At 49.7% G+C, this 20,913-nt stretch overlaps 7 protein-coding genes across 7 annotated transcripts; 4 read left to right on the top strand and 3 right to left on the bottom strand.

Annotated features, from left to right (window-relative positions):
• Positions 1–884: 884 nt before the first annotated feature.
• On the top strand, positions 885–2,922 carry BCR38DRAFT_338464 (cytochrome P450; the record flags this gene model as incomplete). Its single annotated transcript, XM_040855619.1, has 5 exons — positions 885–1,482; positions 1,569–2,046; positions 2,144–2,445; positions 2,525–2,651; positions 2,769–2,922. The coding sequence occupies 5 exons, from the start codon at positions 885–887 to the stop codon at positions 2,920–2,922; spliced, it is 1,659 nt and encodes a 552-aa protein (XP_040718206.1).
• A 1,118-nt stretch (positions 2,923–4,040) lies between these two features.
• BCR38DRAFT_522479 (UbiA prenyltransferase family-domain-containing protein) lies at positions 4,041–5,682 on the bottom strand (the record flags this gene model as incomplete). The annotated part of the gene is made up of 2 exons (XM_040865234.1): positions 4,041–5,112; positions 5,600–5,682. The coding sequence occupies 2 exons, from the start codon at positions 5,680–5,682 to the stop codon at positions 4,230–4,232; spliced, it is 966 nt and encodes a 321-aa protein (XP_040718205.1). The 3' UTR covers positions 4,041–4,229.
• A 1,976-nt stretch (positions 5,683–7,658) lies between these two features.
• Positions 7,659–9,947, top strand: BCR38DRAFT_464694 (FAD binding domain-containing protein; the record flags this gene model as incomplete). The annotated part of the gene is made up of 5 exons (XM_040862676.1): positions 7,659–7,688; positions 8,004–8,600; positions 8,657–9,074; positions 9,132–9,408; positions 9,518–9,947. 5 exons carry the CDS (start codon positions 7,659–7,661, stop codon positions 9,801–9,803), a joined length of 1,608 nt encoding a protein of 535 aa, XP_040718204.1. The 3' UTR covers positions 9,804–9,947.
• Positions 9,948–10,225: 278 nt separating this feature from the next.
• Positions 10,226–11,564, top strand: BCR38DRAFT_427547 (uncharacterized protein). The gene is made up of 4 exons (XM_040859839.1): positions 10,226–10,484; positions 10,541–10,714; positions 10,790–11,185; positions 11,233–11,564. The coding sequence occupies exons 1-4, from the start codon at positions 10,407–10,409 to the stop codon at positions 11,356–11,358; spliced, it is 774 nt and encodes a 257-aa protein (XP_040718203.1). The 5' UTR covers positions 10,226–10,406; the 3' UTR covers positions 11,359–11,564.
• A 3,926-nt stretch (positions 11,565–15,490) lies between these two features.
• BCR38DRAFT_483193 (uncharacterized protein) lies at positions 15,491–17,626 on the bottom strand (the record flags this gene model as incomplete). Its single annotated transcript, XM_040863593.1, has 3 exons — positions 15,491–15,865; positions 15,918–17,487; positions 17,538–17,626. The coding sequence occupies 3 exons, from the start codon at positions 17,624–17,626 to the stop codon at positions 15,491–15,493; spliced, it is 2,034 nt and encodes a 677-aa protein (XP_040718202.1).
• A 1,418-nt stretch (positions 17,627–19,044) lies between these two features.
• BCR38DRAFT_407537 (pre-mRNA splicing factor slt11) lies at positions 19,045–20,196 on the top strand (the record flags this gene model as incomplete). Its single annotated transcript, XM_040858178.1, has 1 exon — positions 19,045–20,196. One exon carries the CDS (start codon positions 19,045–19,047, stop codon positions 20,194–20,196), a length of 1,152 nt encoding a protein of 383 aa, XP_040718201.1.
• Positions 20,197–20,398: 202 nt separating this feature from the next.
• Positions 20,399–20,884, bottom strand: BCR38DRAFT_338261 (mitochondrial zinc maintenance protein 1, mitochondrial; the record flags this gene model as incomplete). The annotated part of the gene is made up of 3 exons (XM_040855602.1): positions 20,399–20,538; positions 20,605–20,778; positions 20,827–20,884. 3 exons carry the CDS (start codon positions 20,882–20,884, stop codon positions 20,399–20,401), a joined length of 372 nt encoding a protein of 123 aa, XP_040718200.1.
• Positions 20,885–20,913: the final 29 nt, after the last annotated feature.

Genomic DNA, 20,913 nt, shown 5'->3' with positions numbered 1-20,913 from the left:
GGTTTTATTAATGTCGTCGTTGTCGTCGTCGTCGTCGTCGTCGTTAGGTGCTTTGTAGTATTGCGTTGCCCGTCCTGTCGTATCGTAAATCGTCTTCCTGTATAATCGAAATCGTAGGAGTCGAACAACAATTCGTCGAGATTATGTTGCGCGCGAGTGTTTTGGTGCTACAAACTGTCAGGGTCGTGTATGGGGGTACCAGTAGTTTATTGTTGTAGCACGAAGAATGGAACATCAGCCAGCTCGTGCAGTACCAATATACATGCGGTGCACGGCCCTAACCCCGTGACAGTTAAGGTATAACGGAGTTTAGATAACTATAACGAACGTATGAAAAAGACCGCTAAGAAGGCCTTTTCAGAAGCAGCTAAAAAGTCCAGATAATAGCGAAAAGATAGAATTTTGAAGCTAGCAGAGATTGTAACTACAGGTGGTGTAGTTAAGCAGTTACGTCGATTTTAGTTAATAACAGCTATATTTGCGAAATCTGGCGAAGTTAGTGTCTAGCACCAACTTTAGTTGGTGAGCTTCGGCGAAATCAAAAAGGGTGGGGCGTGGCACGGGTAGGAACATTTAACCAAGAAGTGAAGGGATCGGCCCTAAATTGATGAATCTGGATGGATGTCGTATTGATCGCCATGCCTGCTTACTACGTAGGTTGGTGTTGATAGGCCCTGTGAGGTGCTCTTGCTCTCTGTACGGGTGGAAGAAAGGAAGGATCTGACCCACTATCTACACTAGCAAGTATGCCGCATTCAGGCTAGAACATAACTGTGTGCTTAATCCTCGAAGTACAGATACTGCCTAATATATATACCAAAGTACCATACCCAGGAATCTAAATGCCAGATCAAGTCCCCTACCTACCTGCAATCATGTCTGAAATGCCCAGCAGCATTAGCATTTCATCCCTCCGCCTTTGGGTTTCCTGCGGCGGAGGTGTCCTTGCTGGTGTCATCGCACACCAAGGCGTCTTCATCCGAGGAGAATGGCACGTCCAAGCGCCAGCCATCATTGTATCTCACGGGCTGCTATTCCTATCCATATTGGTCGCCAATACATGCCTCAACATACCTCAAGCCGATGCTGCCCTATGGATGAGTTACTCCTACATATTCTCTCTCACCATCAGCATCACCCTCTACCGCGCTTTTTTCCACCCGCTTAGCAAGGCCGGTTTCAGGGGCCCGTGGTACGCGCGCATAACCAAGTTGTGGCACGTCTGGGCAGTGCGGAAATTGAAAAACCATCTCGTCCTTGACCGGCTCCATGAGATATATGGTGATTTTGTGAGGACGGGCCCGGCGGAAATCACCGTGTTCCATCCCGACGTGTTCCAGGCTATGGACGGACCGCGGAAGGAATGTATCAAGGGAGAATGGTACGATCTTCTGCACCCGTCGATATCACTCGTCACGGAAAGGTGTAAGACTACCCATGCCGCCCGTCGGAAGGAATGTAAACGCGGGTTCATTCATAGCGGTTCGTATATCTCCCATCCACGCCCCATTAACCCTTAACAAGAACGATGGAGCACGCGGAGCTGAATCCATATCTCACACCTACAGCCCTTGTGCAACACGAGGCCAAGATGCTTAAGCACGTTGGCAATCTAGATGCATGTATTGAAGCGGACGCGCGGGCGTCCCGACCCTCCAACTTGCGTAACATATTATTCTGGTTCAGCTTCGATACCATGGGTGACTTCGTCTTCAGCAAGTCGTTCGGCATGCTGCAGGACCAGAGCTGGCACTCTGTCATCGTGCGGCTGCAAAAGGCCCTCTCCCTGCTGGGGCCCTTCAGCCCCACCCCCTGGCTCATCCAGGTTGTCTTGAAGCTAAGTCCACGCATTGGGGTCCTGAGGCACTGGTTCTTCATGGTAGCCTGGTGCGAGGGGCAGATGCGCACCCGGCTCGACGAAGGATACAAGAAGCAGCCGTCTCCGGATCTGACGCATTACCTTATGGAGCAAGAGAATCAGAGTAGGGATAAAACGAGTGTAGCTTGGTTACAGGGGGACAGTTTACTGGCTATTGTGGCGGGAAGGTACCTAGCTTTGTCCATGTTTCCTACCATCCAACTTCCCCTCTCAATCAATTCCATTCTTAGATGATAAATCGCACTAATAATATAATATAACCAGTGAGCCAACCGCGGCATCCCTCCTAGGAGTTTTCTGCGAACTCGCCAAGCATCCCCATCACGCAGACCTTATCTACGACGAGCTCGTCAACGCCGTGAGCGACAGCGACGATATCACCACGGACCTCAAAACCCTTTCCCGGCTCGGCCACCTTAACGGCGTCCTTAACGAAGCCCTCCGACTATACCCCGCGCTCCTTACCGGTGGTGCTAGAAAAACCACCGACAAAGGTATTATCGTCGGGGGTACCTTCATCCCGCCCCACACCACCATCATCGCTCCTCGGTTTACCATATCTCGAAGTGCGCTCAGTTTATTTTTTTCCTACTGAGAGGCGTAGAAAAAGCTAGCTAACCGCTACATTAATTTCATGTGATACAGGGGAAGACTGCTTCGAGCAACCCACTGAATTCCTCCCACAGCGGTGGACAATAAGCCCCAAAATGACGCGAAACGCTGCGGCATTCGCTCCTTGGGGCACGGGTAAGCCAGCTGTTTGTCGTTATCCGTTGCTCCAATACCCGATTACTTACACGTGCAACATACATACACTTCTTCCTTGTCGAGTACGCACTTACTCACTAACTTTGGACTAATTTGTCTATAGGAGATAAGAGTTGCCTAGGTCAACCACTTGCTTCTGTGTAACGGCCACACTGGTGAAAAAGTATCGGTTCCGACTTGCGCCAGGCGAAACGGGAATGCGCGTAATGGGTGATATGCGGGATCAGTTCACCCCAAATCCGGGAGGGTTGGATTTGTGTTTTGAGCTGAGATGATGGCATGACTTGAGGCTTTTACATTTTCTTTACTGAGATAGATCATTGAGGAGCATTGATTATTGAAGAGCTTGATATTTGTTATTTGGCTCTATCTGATTTGCATAGTTCTTCGTTCTTTAGCAGGGCTTAGGGTAAAGAAGGTAGATAACTTTCTAGACCTACGATAGAGTCAAGTATGCCTAGAGCATGATTTTGGATAATATGCACGCAGTTTCGGTGAATAGCAATGTTGCCCTTTTCACTTATTGGTTGGAATGAGTACCAGCACCTGTACCCGTACACCCAAACTGTGCCACAGTCTGCTCGAATCGTCCGGAGCCCTGAACGATGTGTCGCTGATATTTGTTGAAGAGGAGTAAAACATCTCACGCTCTAAGCGGATGAGTGCAGTCTGACATGCCGTAGTTTCGAGTGCAGCCTGTAGCTTAGACCGAGGTAGGGATTCTGTCGGGGATCAAAGACGCCGCGTCCTTCGATGTGGATACATTGCGGCCGATCTCGTTCCCCCGCCGTGCAACTGGGCTGCATGTAAGCGTCAGAAGAGGTAATTATCGTGTCCTAATTCGCGGACATCCTACCTGCTTGAGTGTAATGGCCGATGGTAGATCGTCGTCTTTCCTGCGGCCCTTGGCTCGCGTCGATGCAGTGAGCTGTCTTCGCAAGTGTTGCTGCTATTGGTTAATGTAGCGGACGGCAGGGTTTGATTGGGTACACGTCAACATGACTGAGTTTTGGGAGCCCAGATGATATCTTACTTCCCACAATAGAGCTGGGGTGGTGCTGGTATTATGTAAATGCATGTCAGAATGGACTAGGCAACCAAAACGGGGAAACTCAATGCAAATTTCGCAGTCGTTGATTCAAGTAACACAAGAATGATGCGTAATCATACGATGACGATCATAATCTGATCCTTCGAGGAACTGCAAGGCCTTTTCAAGAATGACAATACGGCTGGAAAGTATGATGAACCCTAACTAGCCGTTATAGCTCGATTGGTTCTCTACCCATGCACCATATCATATTGGAGAATGTTATTGTGACAAAAGGGAAAGTCTCCATGTAATAGAACGTAGTTTAAAAGAGATGAAATATCTTGATATAATCTGTTGTGTCGATCTAGTCACTTTTTGGAATCTAACATGAAGTCTCCCTATACCAAGTAGGCCCAACCCTGAGACGAAGTAAACAGCCTCTCTACCCTAATTCTGAGCAATCTGCACCCGTAACTTGATGGTCTACACAAGCTTGAAACTGCGTTCACCAAACTGCCAAAAGACGAACAGCCGGTAGCGAATACAGCGTCACAGTCCAAAAGCACCACCACCTCCAAGTTGGGCATCTTCCTCGGGCGTCCATTTTGACAAGATCCTTAGCGCCACTATACTGCCCGCCGCAGCCGGCAACGCATAAGCCCCAAGCGGCAATTGCCAGAAGTACGCGCAGACTCCTGACCAAAATAGTACAAACCCAGCAATTGACAGCCTCGAAACCCTCTCGCCAAGAACCAGTGGCAATGTCATCCGGCCCCTCACGCGATCGCCAGCCTGGTCCTTAAGATCCTGAACTTGCATCGTAGTCCAGATGACGGTGCTGATGAGGGCCGTCCAGCGCAGCCCGATGTCGCTTAGGAGGTTTTCACCGTGACCCATATTGGCGGCTCTACCACCGGCCGCTATCTGCAGTGATGCACTGTTGAACAGCCCAAATTCCACTGCAATGATTAGATCGCGGGCGAGCGTGTCGCCGCCCCGTAAGTCATTATACAGCCACGTTAAAACCAAGATCAGGTTCCCTTCGTTCCACACGCCAAGGGCGTAGCAAAGCCCCAGGGACAACGGCACCATGGCCAGCGTTACGGCGCGTGTTTGTTGGGCGGTGATTTTGCCTGTTGGGATGGGGCGCCACGGTTTGTTAAGGCTGTCTTCTTGCACAGAGGCAGAGCTGCGCTGGTTGGATAGGTCGAAGATGAATGTCATGGTCCAGTTGAAGAAAAGGGTTGCGGGGATGCGGGACAGGATTTCCCATGGTTGGGGGGAGAAGTCTTGGGATCCTGGGGTAAGGACTGATGATGCTAGGGCACCTAGCACGCCGAAGGCAGTGTTGGGGATGATGAAGGTGGAGAAGTTGCTTTCGGTGAACTCCCAGATGAGGTAACGTACCCCACAAGCAAGTTGGCCACTTTTTCTTGGCACCGTATGAATAACTTCAATAACTTTACTAAACTAAAAAATATTATTATTATTATTATTAAATACGCCGTAGGCTCGAAGCCCCCGGTACCTCTACTAGTACTCCCGTATGTCAAACCGTGCCCTAATGGCTGGACTAAATACATACGCTGCGTCGTCGGTTCGCCCTATTGGCGACTGCGTTACGTCCACTACCATACTACGTTGGTTCTCAACCTACCAACAAAGTCCCCCCTGAGAAGATCGATGCTATCTGGGCCTTGAAGCTGTCCGACCCGTCCCTAGCAGCCACCTTACAATAGTCCCACTAACTACTGGTTCTCCTGTTGCCGACTAAAAAATAATAATTCAAACTAATCGGAATCCTCTTCCTCGTACGTATCTTTATCATTCTCACAAGTACGAGCATTATGTCCGGGCTCTCCGCAGATCCTACAGCGCCGTCGGCGTGGTTCGGCCGGTCTCGTACGACGACGACTTACACGTATATCATCCTGTAGCTGCTGTTCAATATCCCGTTGAGACTGTAAGTCCTGAGCGTCTCGTAAACTAAGAGATCCTCCATCTTGTAGCTGTCGATTTTTGGTCCTTCGACGACGGCTTAGCTCTTGATTGGCCTTCCGAAGTGTAGTAACCTCATCCTGAAGTAAAACTAACCGATGCATAACAGCCGTCGCACCACGTGAAAATTGGTCAATAGCCGTAAGTATTGTCGTCGGGGAGCTATTCTGATGCTGTACGATTCTGTTTTTAACGTATTCAGACTGGGATTGCGCCTCGGTTGGGTTATTTGCAGTCTTTGATTCCCAGATTAAGGGGGCGCCAGATGAGCTCCCAGGAGGTGTAGGCGTATGTAGCTTAATATCCAGCTGTGAAATCACATATTCCGGGTCTTACGGAATAAGTCCTGTCCCCCTGAAACCTGCCTGGATATTCGACTTAGTTATAGTCGTACGATACGCCCTATAGAATGCCGAAAAGAAATCCTCCTTCGAGATATGGGTTATATGCGCCGTATTAGGTCTTCAATTTCTTTGCCGTACGACCTTTTCAAAGCCCTAAAACAGCCTACATCGAGAGGCTGGAGCTTATGTGACGAATTAGCAGGCATACTAAGTGTAATAATAGTATGCTCTTTGCAATATAGCTCGAAGTCAGTCGAGTGGCTCTCATGCCCGTCGAGGATAAGAAGACGATAAACACCCTTCGTACGATCCTTCGTATCGCGATCAAAGTGCTGAATCCAGTCTACGCCTCGCTCATTTGTTGTCCAACCGTTTTTGGTTACAGCGATTACCCAATCGGACGGGAATGGGCTATTCTCGTACCAGGATAAGAGGTGGTTTTGACCCGCGACAATAATATACGGCGGGATAGCCCAGCCGGACGAATTAATACCCTGGATTACTGTAGCCCATTCTCGATTGCCTTGTTGGACTGTACGAGGCCTTCCGCGTCGTTCGGCACTTGTAACTACCATCTCGGATAAGATTAAGCCCTTCGCGAACCCTGTCTCGTCGAAGTTATAGATATCCGCCTCTTGGATACCATATTTCGCAATTGTATTTCGTACGAGCGTAAACCACGCGCGATACGCGTCAGGATCTTCGCAATAGGCTCGTTGGTAGTCGATTCTTCGATTAAAACGCGTCCGAAGGTCTGGTTGTCGTCGTACGAAGTTCGAGGCCCAGTTGACGCCGATGCGTCCAGCGCCACGGTCACGGAGCAGTCGGTTAGCCATAGCTTCAACACCATGGAGCCGGGGAGGAAATGATCGCGAATCTAGGTCAAGTATGTATTGTACGACCGCTAACTCTTCTGATTCCGTAAGCTTATAACTAGATTGTCGAGTATCGCGTCGAGATAGTAGTCCGCGTTTTCGGTTAGCTAGAGTTGTACGAGGGACATTGTAGAGTTGGGCAGCGCGTCGGATGCTTAATTCGGGTTTCGATTGAAGCGCCTGACACGCTAGAATCATGTCGCTTTCTTTCCAATTCGATCCCATCTTGGTATGTGTAAAGATGTTAATTAAAAGGTTGTTCGTACGGTGCCAAGAAAAAGTGGCCAACTTGCTTGTGGGGTACGTTAGAGGTTGTAGACGACTTGTTTTATGAGTGGGTTCTGCATATTTGGATGGCTTTTTTTATGGTATTTCCGAGGTCTGATGCAGGTGTTTCTAATCTCGACTCCATTTATCGGACTTATTGCAAGCTATAACAAAGCATAGGATTTATGTGTCTCTGATCCCCCCAAGTCCAAAGGAGTGAAGGTGGCCATAAGGGCCTTAAATACAAAAAGGTGAATGATGCCTGCCCCACAGGCAGAAACTGTATGGACAGTGGGTGGTCGGTGGTCATATCGTGGTTCTGTGGAGATATGTGTGTAAGTCGTAAGCCTATGGTTTCATTGATCACGCAAGCTAGAAGGATTTGTTGGTGTATGTAGCCTTATTGCATGGCTTACATTTCCCCACTTGGCTTTGATAGTAACCCCTGGCATTTTAGCCGTGGAGACTATTACTCGGGTTAGCAAGGTTCCCACATGGATCAGCAGGCATGGTGGCCACCTGGCGTATGCAACCCTCTCGTAATATTTGGCCGCTATGTTTCCCTCGGTCATAAGCTGATTGTTTGGCAAAGCATGACAAATATCTAGTAGTAGGTCATGGCGAGGCGAAAGCAGGCTTGCATGCCAGTATATATATTGTAGACAAACTTCGGTCCCATTTGAGAACCTTTCATACTGATATTTGGCTAGTATCAGATCAACAAGATGCATCAGTTCTTTTGGACCCTCACTCTCCTGTCTCCAATTATACTAGCGACCCAATCATCCCCCCCAACAGACAATGGAGTTCAACTACGCCTGCAAGACCAACATCCCGAGACCCATCAATGCCGCTGCTTCCCCGGCGACGATTGCTGGCCGTCCCCACCAATCTGGTCCTCCTTCAACCAAACCCTCAACGGGCGCCTCATAGCCATCGTCCCCATTGCGAGCCCCTGCCACAACAGCTCCTTCGGCCCCTATGATGCCACCGCCTGTGATCAGCTCCGCTCCGTCTGGGACTACACCTCAACCCATATTGAGACATCGTCCTCTCCCATGGCGTTCTTCTTCGCCAATATGAGTTGTGATCCCTTCACGGCCCCTGAAGACCAGTGTGTTGTAGGTGCTTACGTTCAGTACGCTGTCAATGCTACGACGGCAGAGCACTACCGGCTCACGATGAAGTTTGCTCAAGAGCATAATATTAGGTTGGTGGTTCGTAACACCGGGCATGATTACCTGGGTAAATCGACGGGAGCGGGTGCCTTAGCGCTGTGGACGCACCACTTGCGGGACATTGAGATATTGGAGTCGTACGAGTCGCCCTTCTACAACGGCACCGCCATGAGGGTGGGAGCTGGCGTGCTGAGCTGGGAGGCACAGGAGGCCGCACATGAGCATGGCCTTGTTGTTGTGGGGGGGAATGGGAGGACTGTTGGTCTGGCAGGGGGGTTTACTCAGGGGGTGGCCATGGACCACTGGTTTCAAAGTTTGGGCTTGCGGCTGACCAGGTACTCGAGTGGGAGGTTGTTACGGCGCTGGGAGAACAGATAATGGCCACGACGGAACAGAATGAGGATCTGTATTGGGCGCTATCTGGGGGTGGGGGTGGGACGTATGCGGCCGTGTTGTCGCTAACAGTTAGGGCGTATCCTGATTTCAGGACGGCTGCGGCTAATCTAACATTCACGAGCGAGGGGGTGTCTAGTGACGCATTTTACTATGCAGTGCAGACGTTTCTTCTAGGTTTGCCTGGGATCACCGAAGCCGGCGCCGTCTGTATCTGGTTACTTGCACCAGGTGTTTTCCAGGTCCAACCAACAACGGCACCGGGCATGACAAGCGATGAGCTTCAGGTCTTTTTTCAGCCTACACTTGACGCGCTTAAAGACAAGGGGATAGCACATGGTAACAAAACTGAACAGCTTCTTTCAAATGAGAACTAACTAATCCTGTCCGCAACAGACTATCACATTGCGGAGTTCCCCACATATACTGACAGCTTCTACGCCATGAACCCAGCTCCCAACGTTACTAAACTCAATGCCGGCGGCCGTCTTCTTCCACGCTCCCTCCTGGAGTCTAAAGATTCCATTGCATCCCTCGTCGACGTTCTAGCTTTTTTAGTCGACCAAAACGCCGTTGTCTCTGGTGTCTCCATTGATGTAAGCCGTGCACCGGCGGCTCCTAATGCCGTGCATTCAGCCTGGAGAGAGGCCATCGTCAGTGCTGCCATCGGCACGTAAGTACTTTTCAATTGTTCATCGCAGCTAATCACGCACCCATGAACCTGTCCGTCGACTTTCTGTCTTTACTGTCAATCTTTTCCAACTGACCTATATTTCAAAAAGCCCTTACAACCTCACCAGCCTAGAAGCCAATATCGCCGGCCAGCGGCTCATCAGCGACGTGCTAGACCCCAAGCTGGACTCCCTCATGCCGGAGTCGCCAGCCGCCTATCTGAACGAGGCCAATTTCCGCGAGCCCGACTTCCAACGGCTATTCTACGGTGACAACTACCAGAGGCTGCTGGAAGTCAAGCACAAGTATGATCCGTTGGGTGTCTTTTGGGGTACTACGGCTGTAGGTAGTGAGGGGTGGGCAATAAAGGAGGATGAGCGTCTGTGCAGGATGTGACGAGGCAAGGGGGAACTACGATAGGATAATGGGTGGTAAATAACTGATATAACCAAGAGAAAAGGGGTAATGAAAGATTTAAATGTCATTTTTTTGATTCAATACAAGGTATGATATATACGGTGATTGCTCCATTATCAGAATTGTGAACACAGGTTGCCCAGATATATGGAATGTTGGAGATTTGGCTGGATTTCAATGACCAGCAGTACAACTCAGATTGCCGAAACTAAGTGGTTGGTCGTAGAACGGAGGATTTGCTCCAATGCATATGAATGTGGGGAGTAAACATGTTTCGGGCCTCTCCGCATCGACTTGTGCTCTGCCAAGTTGGCTTAGGTTATGCCGGGAGCAGCGCAGTGCATTGCTGGAGTATTACAGGTCAGGTTCCCTGCAGTGCGACAACAATCAAGGCATTCCACGTACGCTGTATCATGTGGCAAACGTGAATGAACTCGTGTTCGTCAAGTTGGTGACCGCTTCGAATTGCACCCCAACGACTACGAACTACCCTCAAATCTCATCTTATAAGGCCAAGCCTGTCACTCAGAATTAATACCACGTCAACAATCCCCATCCTTGAACCAGAGCCGAATCCAGACAATGGCAGACCAGATACCCCTCCTCGGTGACATGGGAGGCGCCAGCAATTATACCACGCAGTCAGGGAACCGAGCGACGGTATAACAATCTTACGCCAAAGCGTCTCTTTTCACACTAACTGATTGATTATACAGGGTCGTATATTATCCTTCTTCAAAGTCTTCCGCAGCGGCCTCATCGCCCCCAACGCCACGACGTACAGCTCCATGGTGCACCTACTCAACGCCGAGGACGAGGCAGAACGCGACCGGCTGACGGCAAATTGGAGTCACCATAAGCTGGAAGAGCTCAATTTCATTGGCGTCGTAGTGAGCTCCTCCTTTAACTCCACTCCAAACTGAGTATTTTCGGCGCAAAGACTGTGAGGGAATTGACTATTCTAGGGAGCACTCATAGCCGGCGTCTTGAGTAGCACCCCCGGGTGGCCAACCATGATGCCCTCTCAAGATGACGCGCAACCATGGTTCGTACGCACGATGTGGCTAACAGGTCTCGTCTTTGCGCTTTTCTCGGTTCTTACGGCCGCGCAGCAGAGTCTTCGTCTTCACCGGCTCAGTGCGCACCGGAATGGACTATCCCTCATCAGGGGATGCATCGCAAGCAAAACGGGCTTGGATGGGATTACCAGACCTAGAAACGCGCAAGTATTTGCGTGGCAGGCTGGTGTTGGCTTCCTGACGGCTTCGGTGGTATGCATGGTGGTTGGAATGGCGGTGTTTGTTTGGGAAGCTAGTGATTTTGAAGGGATCAGTCGGGGCGTGTGGGATGAGAATGCCAAGGTCAGTTGCAACTGTGCGAATGGGAAAATACTGATGATTAACTGTAGCTTGGTGTTGCTTTTACGATCCTTCTGGTGTTTACTGTCATCGTGTTTCTGGCCACGCAGGCTTCGATCTCGGCGGATTTGCAAGAGGATGAGATTGCTACTCAGGCACCGGCAAGAGATGGATAGGAGTGAAGAACAGTAGAAAGGTTGGTGCATTGTGAGAAATTGGGAAGAGTTGTGGAAGTCCTTTGGCAAGCAGGCTATGGCGGGCCAAAATAAATTTTCGCTGTCTAATTAGTTCAGATGACTATTATACAGGTGTGATACTGAAGGACTGTACGTAAATAAGGGCCCATGACAGCACATCTCTAACCCTAATGGAGACTCGGGATTTGTTGTTAACTATGGACCAAGCATAGGATGCGCGTGGAGCTCCGTCATTTGTTGTCATTGCCGTATGTGTGACAATAGTTGTCAGGTTACGGCTAGGCCGAAGGCAATAGTACAGAGTGATGGGGAGTAACGGGCGTCCCTCCTACGTAATACCGGGTGGTCACTGGCGGTCTCAGGTAGGGGTGCCCACGGTGATGCATTGATCTCTGCCCTCTCTATCTTCCTCCGTCTCGACTCCTTACTTATAGCCAGCCGAGGTTCTCTCTTGGATTCTGGATGTTTGCTTCCGTATGCCTGTGTTCCTCCGACTTCGGCCAATATCTTGGACAGCGGCTCCTTATCTGCAACCAAGCGATTCCCTATCCGCTGCAAACGGCTTCAACGGCTCTCATTCGCCACAAGCGGCTCTCTAGCCGCCACAAACGGCTTCCTACCTGGTGGAAGCCGGCCCGCCTCGGATGACACTTGTGGCTCTGACAACTCCTTCCCTATCCTACTTCGAGATGGTCCTTATATAGATAGCTAGGCCGCCGCTTGGACCCGGCATAACAGCAGGGTCGGCGATGCCAAGGATCTTGACTCTCGTCATCCCAAAGCTTCACATAGATTGTAATCATGATTCGGGAGTCTTTTGTCCGAAACACCCCTCCGGCGGCCCGCCGGTGTCCTGCGTTCAGTGTCCTGACACCCACTGGTGCCTATGGCATTCTGTTCTCTGACAATAGTCGAGTGGATGTAAGTCCCACAGAGCGCGCTTGCCTACATATTTCAAGGATTCCTGCGGTTTATCTGGATCTATCGCATCCAGGGTTTCCCTGTACACATGAGCTGGCCAATATCGAAACTGATAGTGTTGCCCAGAATTGGCTATTGCCAACCTACTACAGAAAATATTCGCAAACTCTGTCGGCTTTGTTTGATTCCGTCCTCTCTGTGTCAACACTCCAGGGTACAATGACTCCTATTTGTTGTCGCCTACGGTTATGCTGTTGTCTTTGGCGTCATCTCCCTAGTGAGGTTTTTGGGCCCATTCAAAACACCTGCTTATTATCAAAGACGCGGGGAAGCAGATCGGAGAGCGACCGGGGCGGCGAAGTCGCATCATTCCGATGTGATAGTGGATCATCACCATCAGAAGAGCTATTACTGTTTCAGTCGCAATAGGTCCCATGCGATACATCAAGAATTTCGACTATGCAGTCAACAGCAATGATTGTGCCTGAATGATCCTCCTAGTGTTGTATTTGTTCAACCACAATATTAGTCCAACGAACTTACCTTGAGCCAAAAACGCGTGAAATTCTTCGAATATCTCCAGAATAGTCTATTGAAGGTCGTCCTAATGCCGCAGTACAGAAGAGAGTACGACCATTGTCTCAAGAGGCAACGGTGCTCTTATTTGATCACCGCAGAGTTTGAGCCGTTCGTATTCTTCCAGCACTCTTTCGGCCTGGGGACTGTCATAGACAGCCGTTTTGCCGCTTAGATTCAAGAACAATGACCAATGGATGGCTAGGCATCGTGTATACGGAATAGCTAGATCCTGGAGCCCGTCATCATCTGGTCCCAATGCAGTTTTGCCGTCTGATTAATTATCTGACAAATTTTGGGTGGACAATGTATCATCTCCGCTGAGATCATGAGTCACTGGGGTTCTCTTGCTTTAGTCGCTCTCCGTGACGAGTTATTCAAAGTCTGATTGGTCATCTGGAACTCTTCATCCCCGTGTTTCGGTTCGGCTTGGCCGCCTCTCAGCAACCGGCTATCATCCACCTACACCTCCAGAGGCGGCCAAGCCGAACCTAAACAGGGTTGAAGGGTTCCAGAGTAAACAGGTCAGGCACCAGACCCTGTTTACTCTTGGTATGCTCTTCATGGAGCTTAGTCTCAACCGTCCTTTTGAGACAATACGTGCTGAAGCTCGGTACGTACGGTTTCCTGGCCACGATTTGATACTGAATGACTTCCGGATCATCGAGATGGTACTGCACGCCGTCCACAGTGAGGCAGAGCAATTATGGTAATGTCTCGCAAAGATGTCTCGAGTGCCAGTTTCTGTGTCACGAGGGTACTCGCAACTTCGATCACAGTACCTTCCGATGGCAGTTGTACAATGGCTTCGTAATATTTTTTCAGGAAATTTCCATCGCAGGGTTATAAATCCCTGTTATAATTGATATCAATTCCGAAGCATGGCGGCTCTAGCTCATACAGCCGCCATCGAAACTGGCTTCCGCCCATTTACTTTGTGTCAGGGCAGTGGCCCGTGCGCCTGCCTGTATATATAGGCCAACCACTTCAGCTAACTAGGTAGCTCTCTTCTATACACGCACACATCACACAATACTTTGGGAAATTTTATACGCACTTGAATCTCGTTTATTATACTTTCCTGTAGGAGCCTATGGCTTATGAAGGAAACGAAGTAGACTAGCTACTGTACATGAAAAAGAGCAGCAGTCCGCCCCTATAAGCCCTTCTAAGCTATTGAGGCGTAGGAGCTTACTATCCTAGAAGACAAGTAACTTCCGTCCCGCTTCTACGTCCATAAATACTGAAAAAACGTTATCTCCTCTCACTAGTGTAAATAACAGCTCCTCACAGCTATTTCGTACTAGCTAGGTAGTTGTTAGGGTGATACAGGACGATTGGAGTACCTCACATATTAGGTAAATTAGATAAGACCAGGGCTATAAATAAGCTCTGCCAGGCCAGAATAGCTGAGCTGGCCAACTATTCCCAATACAACAATTCACACCCCATATGTACTCGCATCATAAGGGCTGTTCGCCCAATCCTAGGTATTGAGTACACTATCAGTTCTCACGCGCTACTTCTGAGCTACTGTTTGCACTGAGTATATAAGTGCATCTCTACAAGTTCATCGCTGTTCATGATACACTGTACTGCTGAACTAATCAGCGACATACAGGTCCTGACAAATAGCGTCCAATAATCGCGAATGCACTAGAACTTTCGAATAACAAATACTATACAATGTAAATGAACCCGCTCTCCTAAGAACCTCTTTCGCAATGAGATTGAAGAATATAACATAGACTTACAAGCTATGCAAGAGAATTAAGCGCTAGATCGTAACCCTCATACTTCATCAGGAAGCCGGAAAATAATGACTTTTCCAGAACCACATCCAATCACTACATTATAGCCGCATACCGCTGAAGAAGATGGTCAAAAACCTAGCGTCCATCAAAACAATTTTTTTTTCGTGTAGTTATCCAGCAACCATCCGTGTTTATACCGCAGCCAGAGCAATATTCTGATCATTGGCTAAGATTTAAGTAGAAGATATTCTAGATGATCCGGTAGTTACAGCTTTCGCCGCTCTTATAAATTCTAGAAGACCTTGGAGAGAAACAGCCCCAACATATGTATAGAGATAAAAGCGGCTATAATCGAAAGATAAGGTATAGGTAGTACCGGCTTCCACTGTCTGCAAACACAGGCCCGTGTCGGCCGACCAGATCCGGACCGTCTTATCTCTTGAGGCCGAGGCCACGAGCTTCAAGTCACGCGATAAGGCCACCGAGTTGACGGTATCGCTATGATCCTCGAGTGTCTGTAGACAGTCGCCGGTATCGACTGACCAGATCCGGACCGTCTTGTCGACTGAGGCCTAGGCCACGAGCTTCAAGTCGTGCGAGAAGGCCACCGAGTATACCAAACTGCTATGGCCCTCGAGAGTCTGTGTACAGTCGCCGGTGTCGGCTGACCAGATCCGGACCGTCTCGTCGTCTGGGGCTGAGGCCACGAGCTTCGAGCCATGCGAGAAGGCCACCGACGTGACCCAACTGCTGTGGCCCTCGAGCTTCTGTGTAAATTCGCCCGTATTGGCCGATCAGATCTGGACCGTCTCGTCGTCTGAGACCGAGGCCACGAGCTTCGAGTCGTGTGAGAAGACCACCTAGTTGACGGTATCGCTATGGCACTCGAGTTTCCGTATATAGTCACTGGTGTCAGCTGACCAGATCCGGACCGTCTTGTCGTCTGAGGCGGAGGCCACGAGCTTCGAGTCGTGCGAGACGACCACCGATCTGACGTTGCTGCTACGGCCCTCGAGTAACTGCTGGCATTGGCCCCAATCACTTTCTACTTTTGGCAGAAGAGATACCCGGCTTGTTATTTCTTGCTCGATGACCATTCGAATAACACTACTGGTAGGCGCAAAGGCAAGCGCTGACGAGTATACTTGGAGGGGCGCCTGTTGAATAATAGGGAGCATAACTAAGACGAAGCGGTTGGCATCGTTCAGGAAGCTGATAGCCTTGAAACTATCGGGCTAACACGTGTTAGTACTCGGAGTTTATACACCTCCTATATCGCAAACTTACCTGTACAACGGCTTTCAATGTCTTGATCGCCTGGACACTTTCAGATGCTCTTCCCAAGAGACTCAATGCCTCTAGCCAGTGAAGAAAGTGCCGGTTGAGAAAGCAATACGCTTCATTATCATCTGAGATAAGCGCCGAGGCTTGCTGTAAGTGATACGACCAATGCCGACAGGCGTACTGGACTTCTAGTTGTAGATTCTCGCCTATCATCTGTGGGTCTATCGATGAACGAGGTGTTCCTGGTTCTTGAATACCACAAATATTTCTTCGAAGTACTTCATTCATAATACGGAGACAGTTTGAAGCCAAATGCGCATGGGTTTCTTTCCCATCTACCCAAAACTGGGGTTTGCCGCGATCAGCAGGGTCGATCAGAAAGTCGCGGAAGGAAAGGTGAAAGAGCCTGATAGGGACATCCGCCTGAGATGGGATATGAAGAACAGAATGCAGACGGTTGAGTAGTGGGGTGATAGACTGCATAGTGACCTGAAGAAGCTTTGAAAGACATAAAGCTGATAAAGGTTCCGCAAGTAGAACAATGGAGCCAACGACGTTCCGGAACTCGTTTAGTATACGATCTGCTCTAGCGCCAGTCCTGTTAACGAGCAGCTGATCCAGTACAGGGTTGTAGGTAGCACCGAACTTGTCAAACTTGTCATCTCCAGTCGTTCTGTAGTTCAGAATCTTTTCTAATTGGCCTGCTGGGTCCCAACACTGCTCATCCTCAATGAAGCGACAGAGAGTTGCAGCAAAGCTGAAAAGCGGAACGGCCATACGGACCAATGTTTGGACGACCTGTTTGCCGGGCCAATCCGACGGGAGACGTAGATCGTCATATACCTGACTGCTGTATTCTTCTCTGATCCTTGCCAGCTTGTAGTTTAGGAACGTGGTGATGTCGCGTTCGACCACATCATCGGGTATCTGATCAAGCTCCACACTCAGGTACGTGCCTTGGATGTCCTTGAAACCGAGGCGAATAGCTAGCTCAGGCCTGCTCGTGACGAAAACCCTGAGGCGCACGGGAGTCAAAGATGTTAATCGAGAGAGTAAGTGAATAATAATTTTGATATCGTCCAAACCGTCGCATTCATCCAGAGCGTCGACCACAATCACAAGCACGGGAGGAATCTCAGACTCGCCCATCTTGCCTAGTGGCTGCAAGATGAGCTTGTCAAACTGCACCTTGAGGGCCTTGTCGTGGATGCTCGAGTCACTTTTCACAGCATCTCTGATGTAGGGAGCCATAGCGGGCACCTCATCAATCAACTGTTTAGCGATAGTCGTAAAGAAAAGGGCTGCGTCCCCTCGGCCCCGCTCGCCTCTTTTGAAGAAGAAGCTGGCGCCGAGAATTCTCTGCTCATTGAAACGGGTCGCAAGAGTGCGGGAAATTGTGGACTTGCCCGTGCCTGCCTTGCCGTTCAGCAAGAATATGCATTCGCTGTAAGGATCGTCGGCCCATGTTTGTATATATTGGAGCAGGTCGGTACGGGTGTCGGGATGACATTGCTCGTTATGTTCATCGGCACGCGAATCGAATGACGCATCTTGCGCAACTTGAAGGTCGAGACTAATGACAAAATTAAATTACAATTGCCTAGCAAGTTAGACTGAACTTACTTTTGGCGCGAATTATCAAGAATAACGTCGCCTTGGTGGATGCGGGCATTATCTCCGTAACTGTTGTGCGACAAGGTGCGGGTAGCCATACCGAGCTAGTTAGTAACGAAGCCGATGCTCACGATGTTAGCAAGTGCTGTCTTGTGGGAAATCGTATTCCAGCCTGACTTGACCTTGAACATCCGTTCATTTGTCTGAAGAGGGGAAATGAGATCACGAGATCTGCAGGCCTACCAATCAGGCTATCGACCGACTCGTGGATTCCACCTTCAACGGTACACAATCTCATGGAAAAAACTTCATGCAAGAGTGTCGGCGGGGCGACCTCTCTGGCGGCCAGCTTTGTCATATGTGTTTAAGGGAGCCACCAACGAGCCCACCCCTGAGTCTGACCAGTTCTCGTACATGCAGTTCAGATCCAAGGCTATGTTTTCCTTGGGAATACTCCTCATCGAATTGGCGCGAAAAAAAAACAGTTCATCAACTTAAGAAGGGCCTTAGGAGATGAAATACCAAGCTCTTTCTAGAACGATTATGGAATCGCTAGGAAAACCTTTGAACGTGGTGCGTCGTAATGTTGGGGAATCTTACGGCGATGCTGTTGAGACATGCCTCGAATGCCATTTCACAGCTGATGGTTCTTGAAATTTCGATCATAGGGCTTTCCGCAGGCTGTTCTATGACAGTGTCGTCGCTCCGGTACAGTGCACATTCAACCGGTAACCGAAAGATTGCAGCTCGCCACGAGGTTCCTTGAACTTGCTGACAAGAAAATTTCGAGCATCGCATGCCAGTTGAAATTATTGACCTAGCATTGATTGGCAAATATGAAAATGCCAGTGAATAACTAGGATGTGGCTGAAATAAGTACGTGGGCCTAGCCAGCATGCCGACACTCGCGATGCCCACTGGTTTGTGAAAGCGTTGTTGAGGCATCATCAGGAGTACTGTATATTATGAGCAATCCCAAGGTCGAGAGGCAGGCCATTAGAATTCATGCTAGATAGACGCCAAAACAGAAGCAGTTGGCATTGCAAGATGCAGGTTAGAGCGAGTTGCATGCATCGGTACTCGAGATGCCGCTAGAGGCGTTGGCATTGATAAGATAGGTGAGCAGGAAGCATTACAGAGTTTCCTGGGGCGTAGTTACTTTCGGACTCAGAAGCCATTGGCTTGAGAGTGTAGGAAGTATGGGCATGAGTTGAGTTCCTACGAAGGATATATTTCAAGTCTTGATCCAATGCATATATTGCATTAAATGACGGCCATATGCATACAACTGTTACAGTACTTTTCAATGAGCCACATATTGATAAGATAAACAATTTGTAAGCCACAGCTCCCGTCAATTCCATCAAATGCTCACCTGGGATTGCCTGTCTTTATCGCCTTGCAACATCTCGAAAGAATCAACGTGGATAAACCCAAATACGATCTGCTACGGCTTCTCAGGTTCATTTACACGATTTAACCCACTACTTCACGAAAGGCGACATCATCCATCACCATGCCGCCACCAATGAAAGCAGATCTCAATCGTGCCGGCTGGGAAACAACCGATTTCCCCTCCGTCTGCGAATCCTGCCTGCCCGAGAACCCCTACGTCAAAATGCTACGCGAAGACTACGGTGCAAAGACCTGCAAGATATGCACACGCCCATACACAGTCTTCAGCTGGTCGGGCGATCGTGCCCACGGCCGCAAGAAGCACACCAACATCTGCCTCACATGTGCTCGAGTCAAGAACTGCTGTCAATGCTGCATGCTCGACCTGAGCTTCGGACTGCCTATCGCTATTCGAGATGCGGCACTCAAGATGGTGGCTCCCGGACCTGGAAGCGAGGTGAACCGAGAATACTTTGCGCAGAACATGGAGAAAGAGATTGAGGAAGGAAGAGGAGGCACAGAGGTCTACGAGAAAACGGATGAGAAGGCCCGAGAACTATTGCGGAGATTGGCTGCAAGCAAGCCCTACTTCCGGAAAGGCCGCGCCATCGAAGATGGCAGCGCCGCAGAGGGAAGCGCAACGGGTGGTGACGCAACTGTGGGCGCAGGCGTTGGCGGCCCTGGACCGATACGAACGCGCGACTCGCGAGCAGCGATTGTAGTAGGCGCTGGCCCAAAGCGCCCCGGCCGCCCATTTCCCAGTGCATCGCAGCTTCCTCCCGGTCCAAAGGATTACATACCTCCTGCTGATCGATCTATCATGTCGCTCTTCGTCACTGGTGTCGAGGACGACTTACCAGAGTACAAGATTCGCGATTTCTTCAAGGTACATGGTAAGATTAAGAGCTTAATCTGCAGTCACATGAGCCATTGTGCATTTATCAACTACGAAACTCGAGAGGGTGCCGAGAAGGCGGCAGAGGCTTGCCAGGGACGAGCCGTCATTGCGGGATGCCCGTTGAGGGTACGGTGGTCGACGCCCAAGCCCGTTGGAACGATGAACAAGGAGCAGAGAGCAGAGATGATTCGTGATGGACGGAGTGCTTTTGGCGATATGAGGAAGCAGAAGACGATTGAGGGAGGAAGACAACGACCTGCCTTGACGCAAGGTGAGAGTGGAGGTGCGCAACATGAAAACATTGAAAGCCTGTCAGCAATTGCGGCGCCGCCGGGGGCAGGGGATGTGAATTATGCCAGTCTCGAGGGCAACTGAGGTATTACAGTCGGACTTTGTGTACAGAAACTGCATGGGCGGCGTTCGGGAGTGCGGGAAGCCAGCCCGATCAGGGTATATATCAATGCTTTTGCTTTTGGCCCAGACTGAAGAGAGCAATAGTTCATGGTCATGATCATGAATTTGTTGGTACAATGGGTATCATCGTATATTACAGGCAAGCCACTCTAGGCTCGACACATCACCTCAGTGTCTTCAAGCTTTCATTTCCAAGTTGACTGCCTCCACAGCGTGAAGTTTTCCCATCGATTGGTGTCGGCTTTGGGGGCATTTTAACCGTGTCGTTGTCGCCTCGCTCTGTGTATTCGTGTATCCTCAATTCTATAGCGGAAAATTTATTAGCCTATCTTTCTTTTCCAATCCTAGTGTAGTGTGTTCTCAACATACTATAAGCCTCTCCATCCTTCTGCCCCTGCACCACGTTTCGTCGTAATATCGTTGCTACGTCCTCGGCATGCTTGATGTGTTCAGGGATTGCGGGATTCGTGGGGTCTAAAGAGGCGTTCTCACGGAAGCCGGTGCGGATTTGGTACTGGGCTGCATTGAGGATCGATTCATCGCCTATAGTTTGTTAAAAGATTGTAGGCGCAACGGATCGGGGAGAAGTACCCTTGAAGGCTATGCGAACTGCCCGGAAGAGATTACGGTAGGCCGCAATGGCTGCCATTTCCGATACTAGTTTGCAGAAAATAGGTT

The sequence above is a fragment of the Pseudomassariella vexata genome, assembly GCF_002105095.1.
Source record: "Pseudomassariella vexata strain CBS 129021 chromosome Unknown BCR38scaffold_4, whole genome shotgun sequence".
Classification (NCBI taxonomy): domain Eukaryota; kingdom Fungi; phylum Ascomycota; class Sordariomycetes; order Amphisphaeriales; family Pseudomassariaceae; genus Pseudomassariella; species Pseudomassariella vexata.
This window is presented reverse-complemented; position numbering and strand designations above follow the sequence as displayed.

Coding starts and splice junctions, on each gene's coding strand:
- BCR38DRAFT_427547 (XM_040859839.1), top strand. CDS start 10,407: ATGGCAGACCAGATACCCCTCCTCGGTGACATGGGAGGCGCCAGCAAT. Junction 10,485..10,540: donor AGTCAGGGAACCGAGCGACG/GTATAACAATCT, acceptor TTGATTATACAG/GGTCGTATATTATCCTTCTT. Junction 10,715..10,789: donor TCAATTTCATTGGCGTCGTA/GTGAGCTCCTCC, acceptor TGACTATTCTAG/GGAGCACTCATAGCCGGCGT.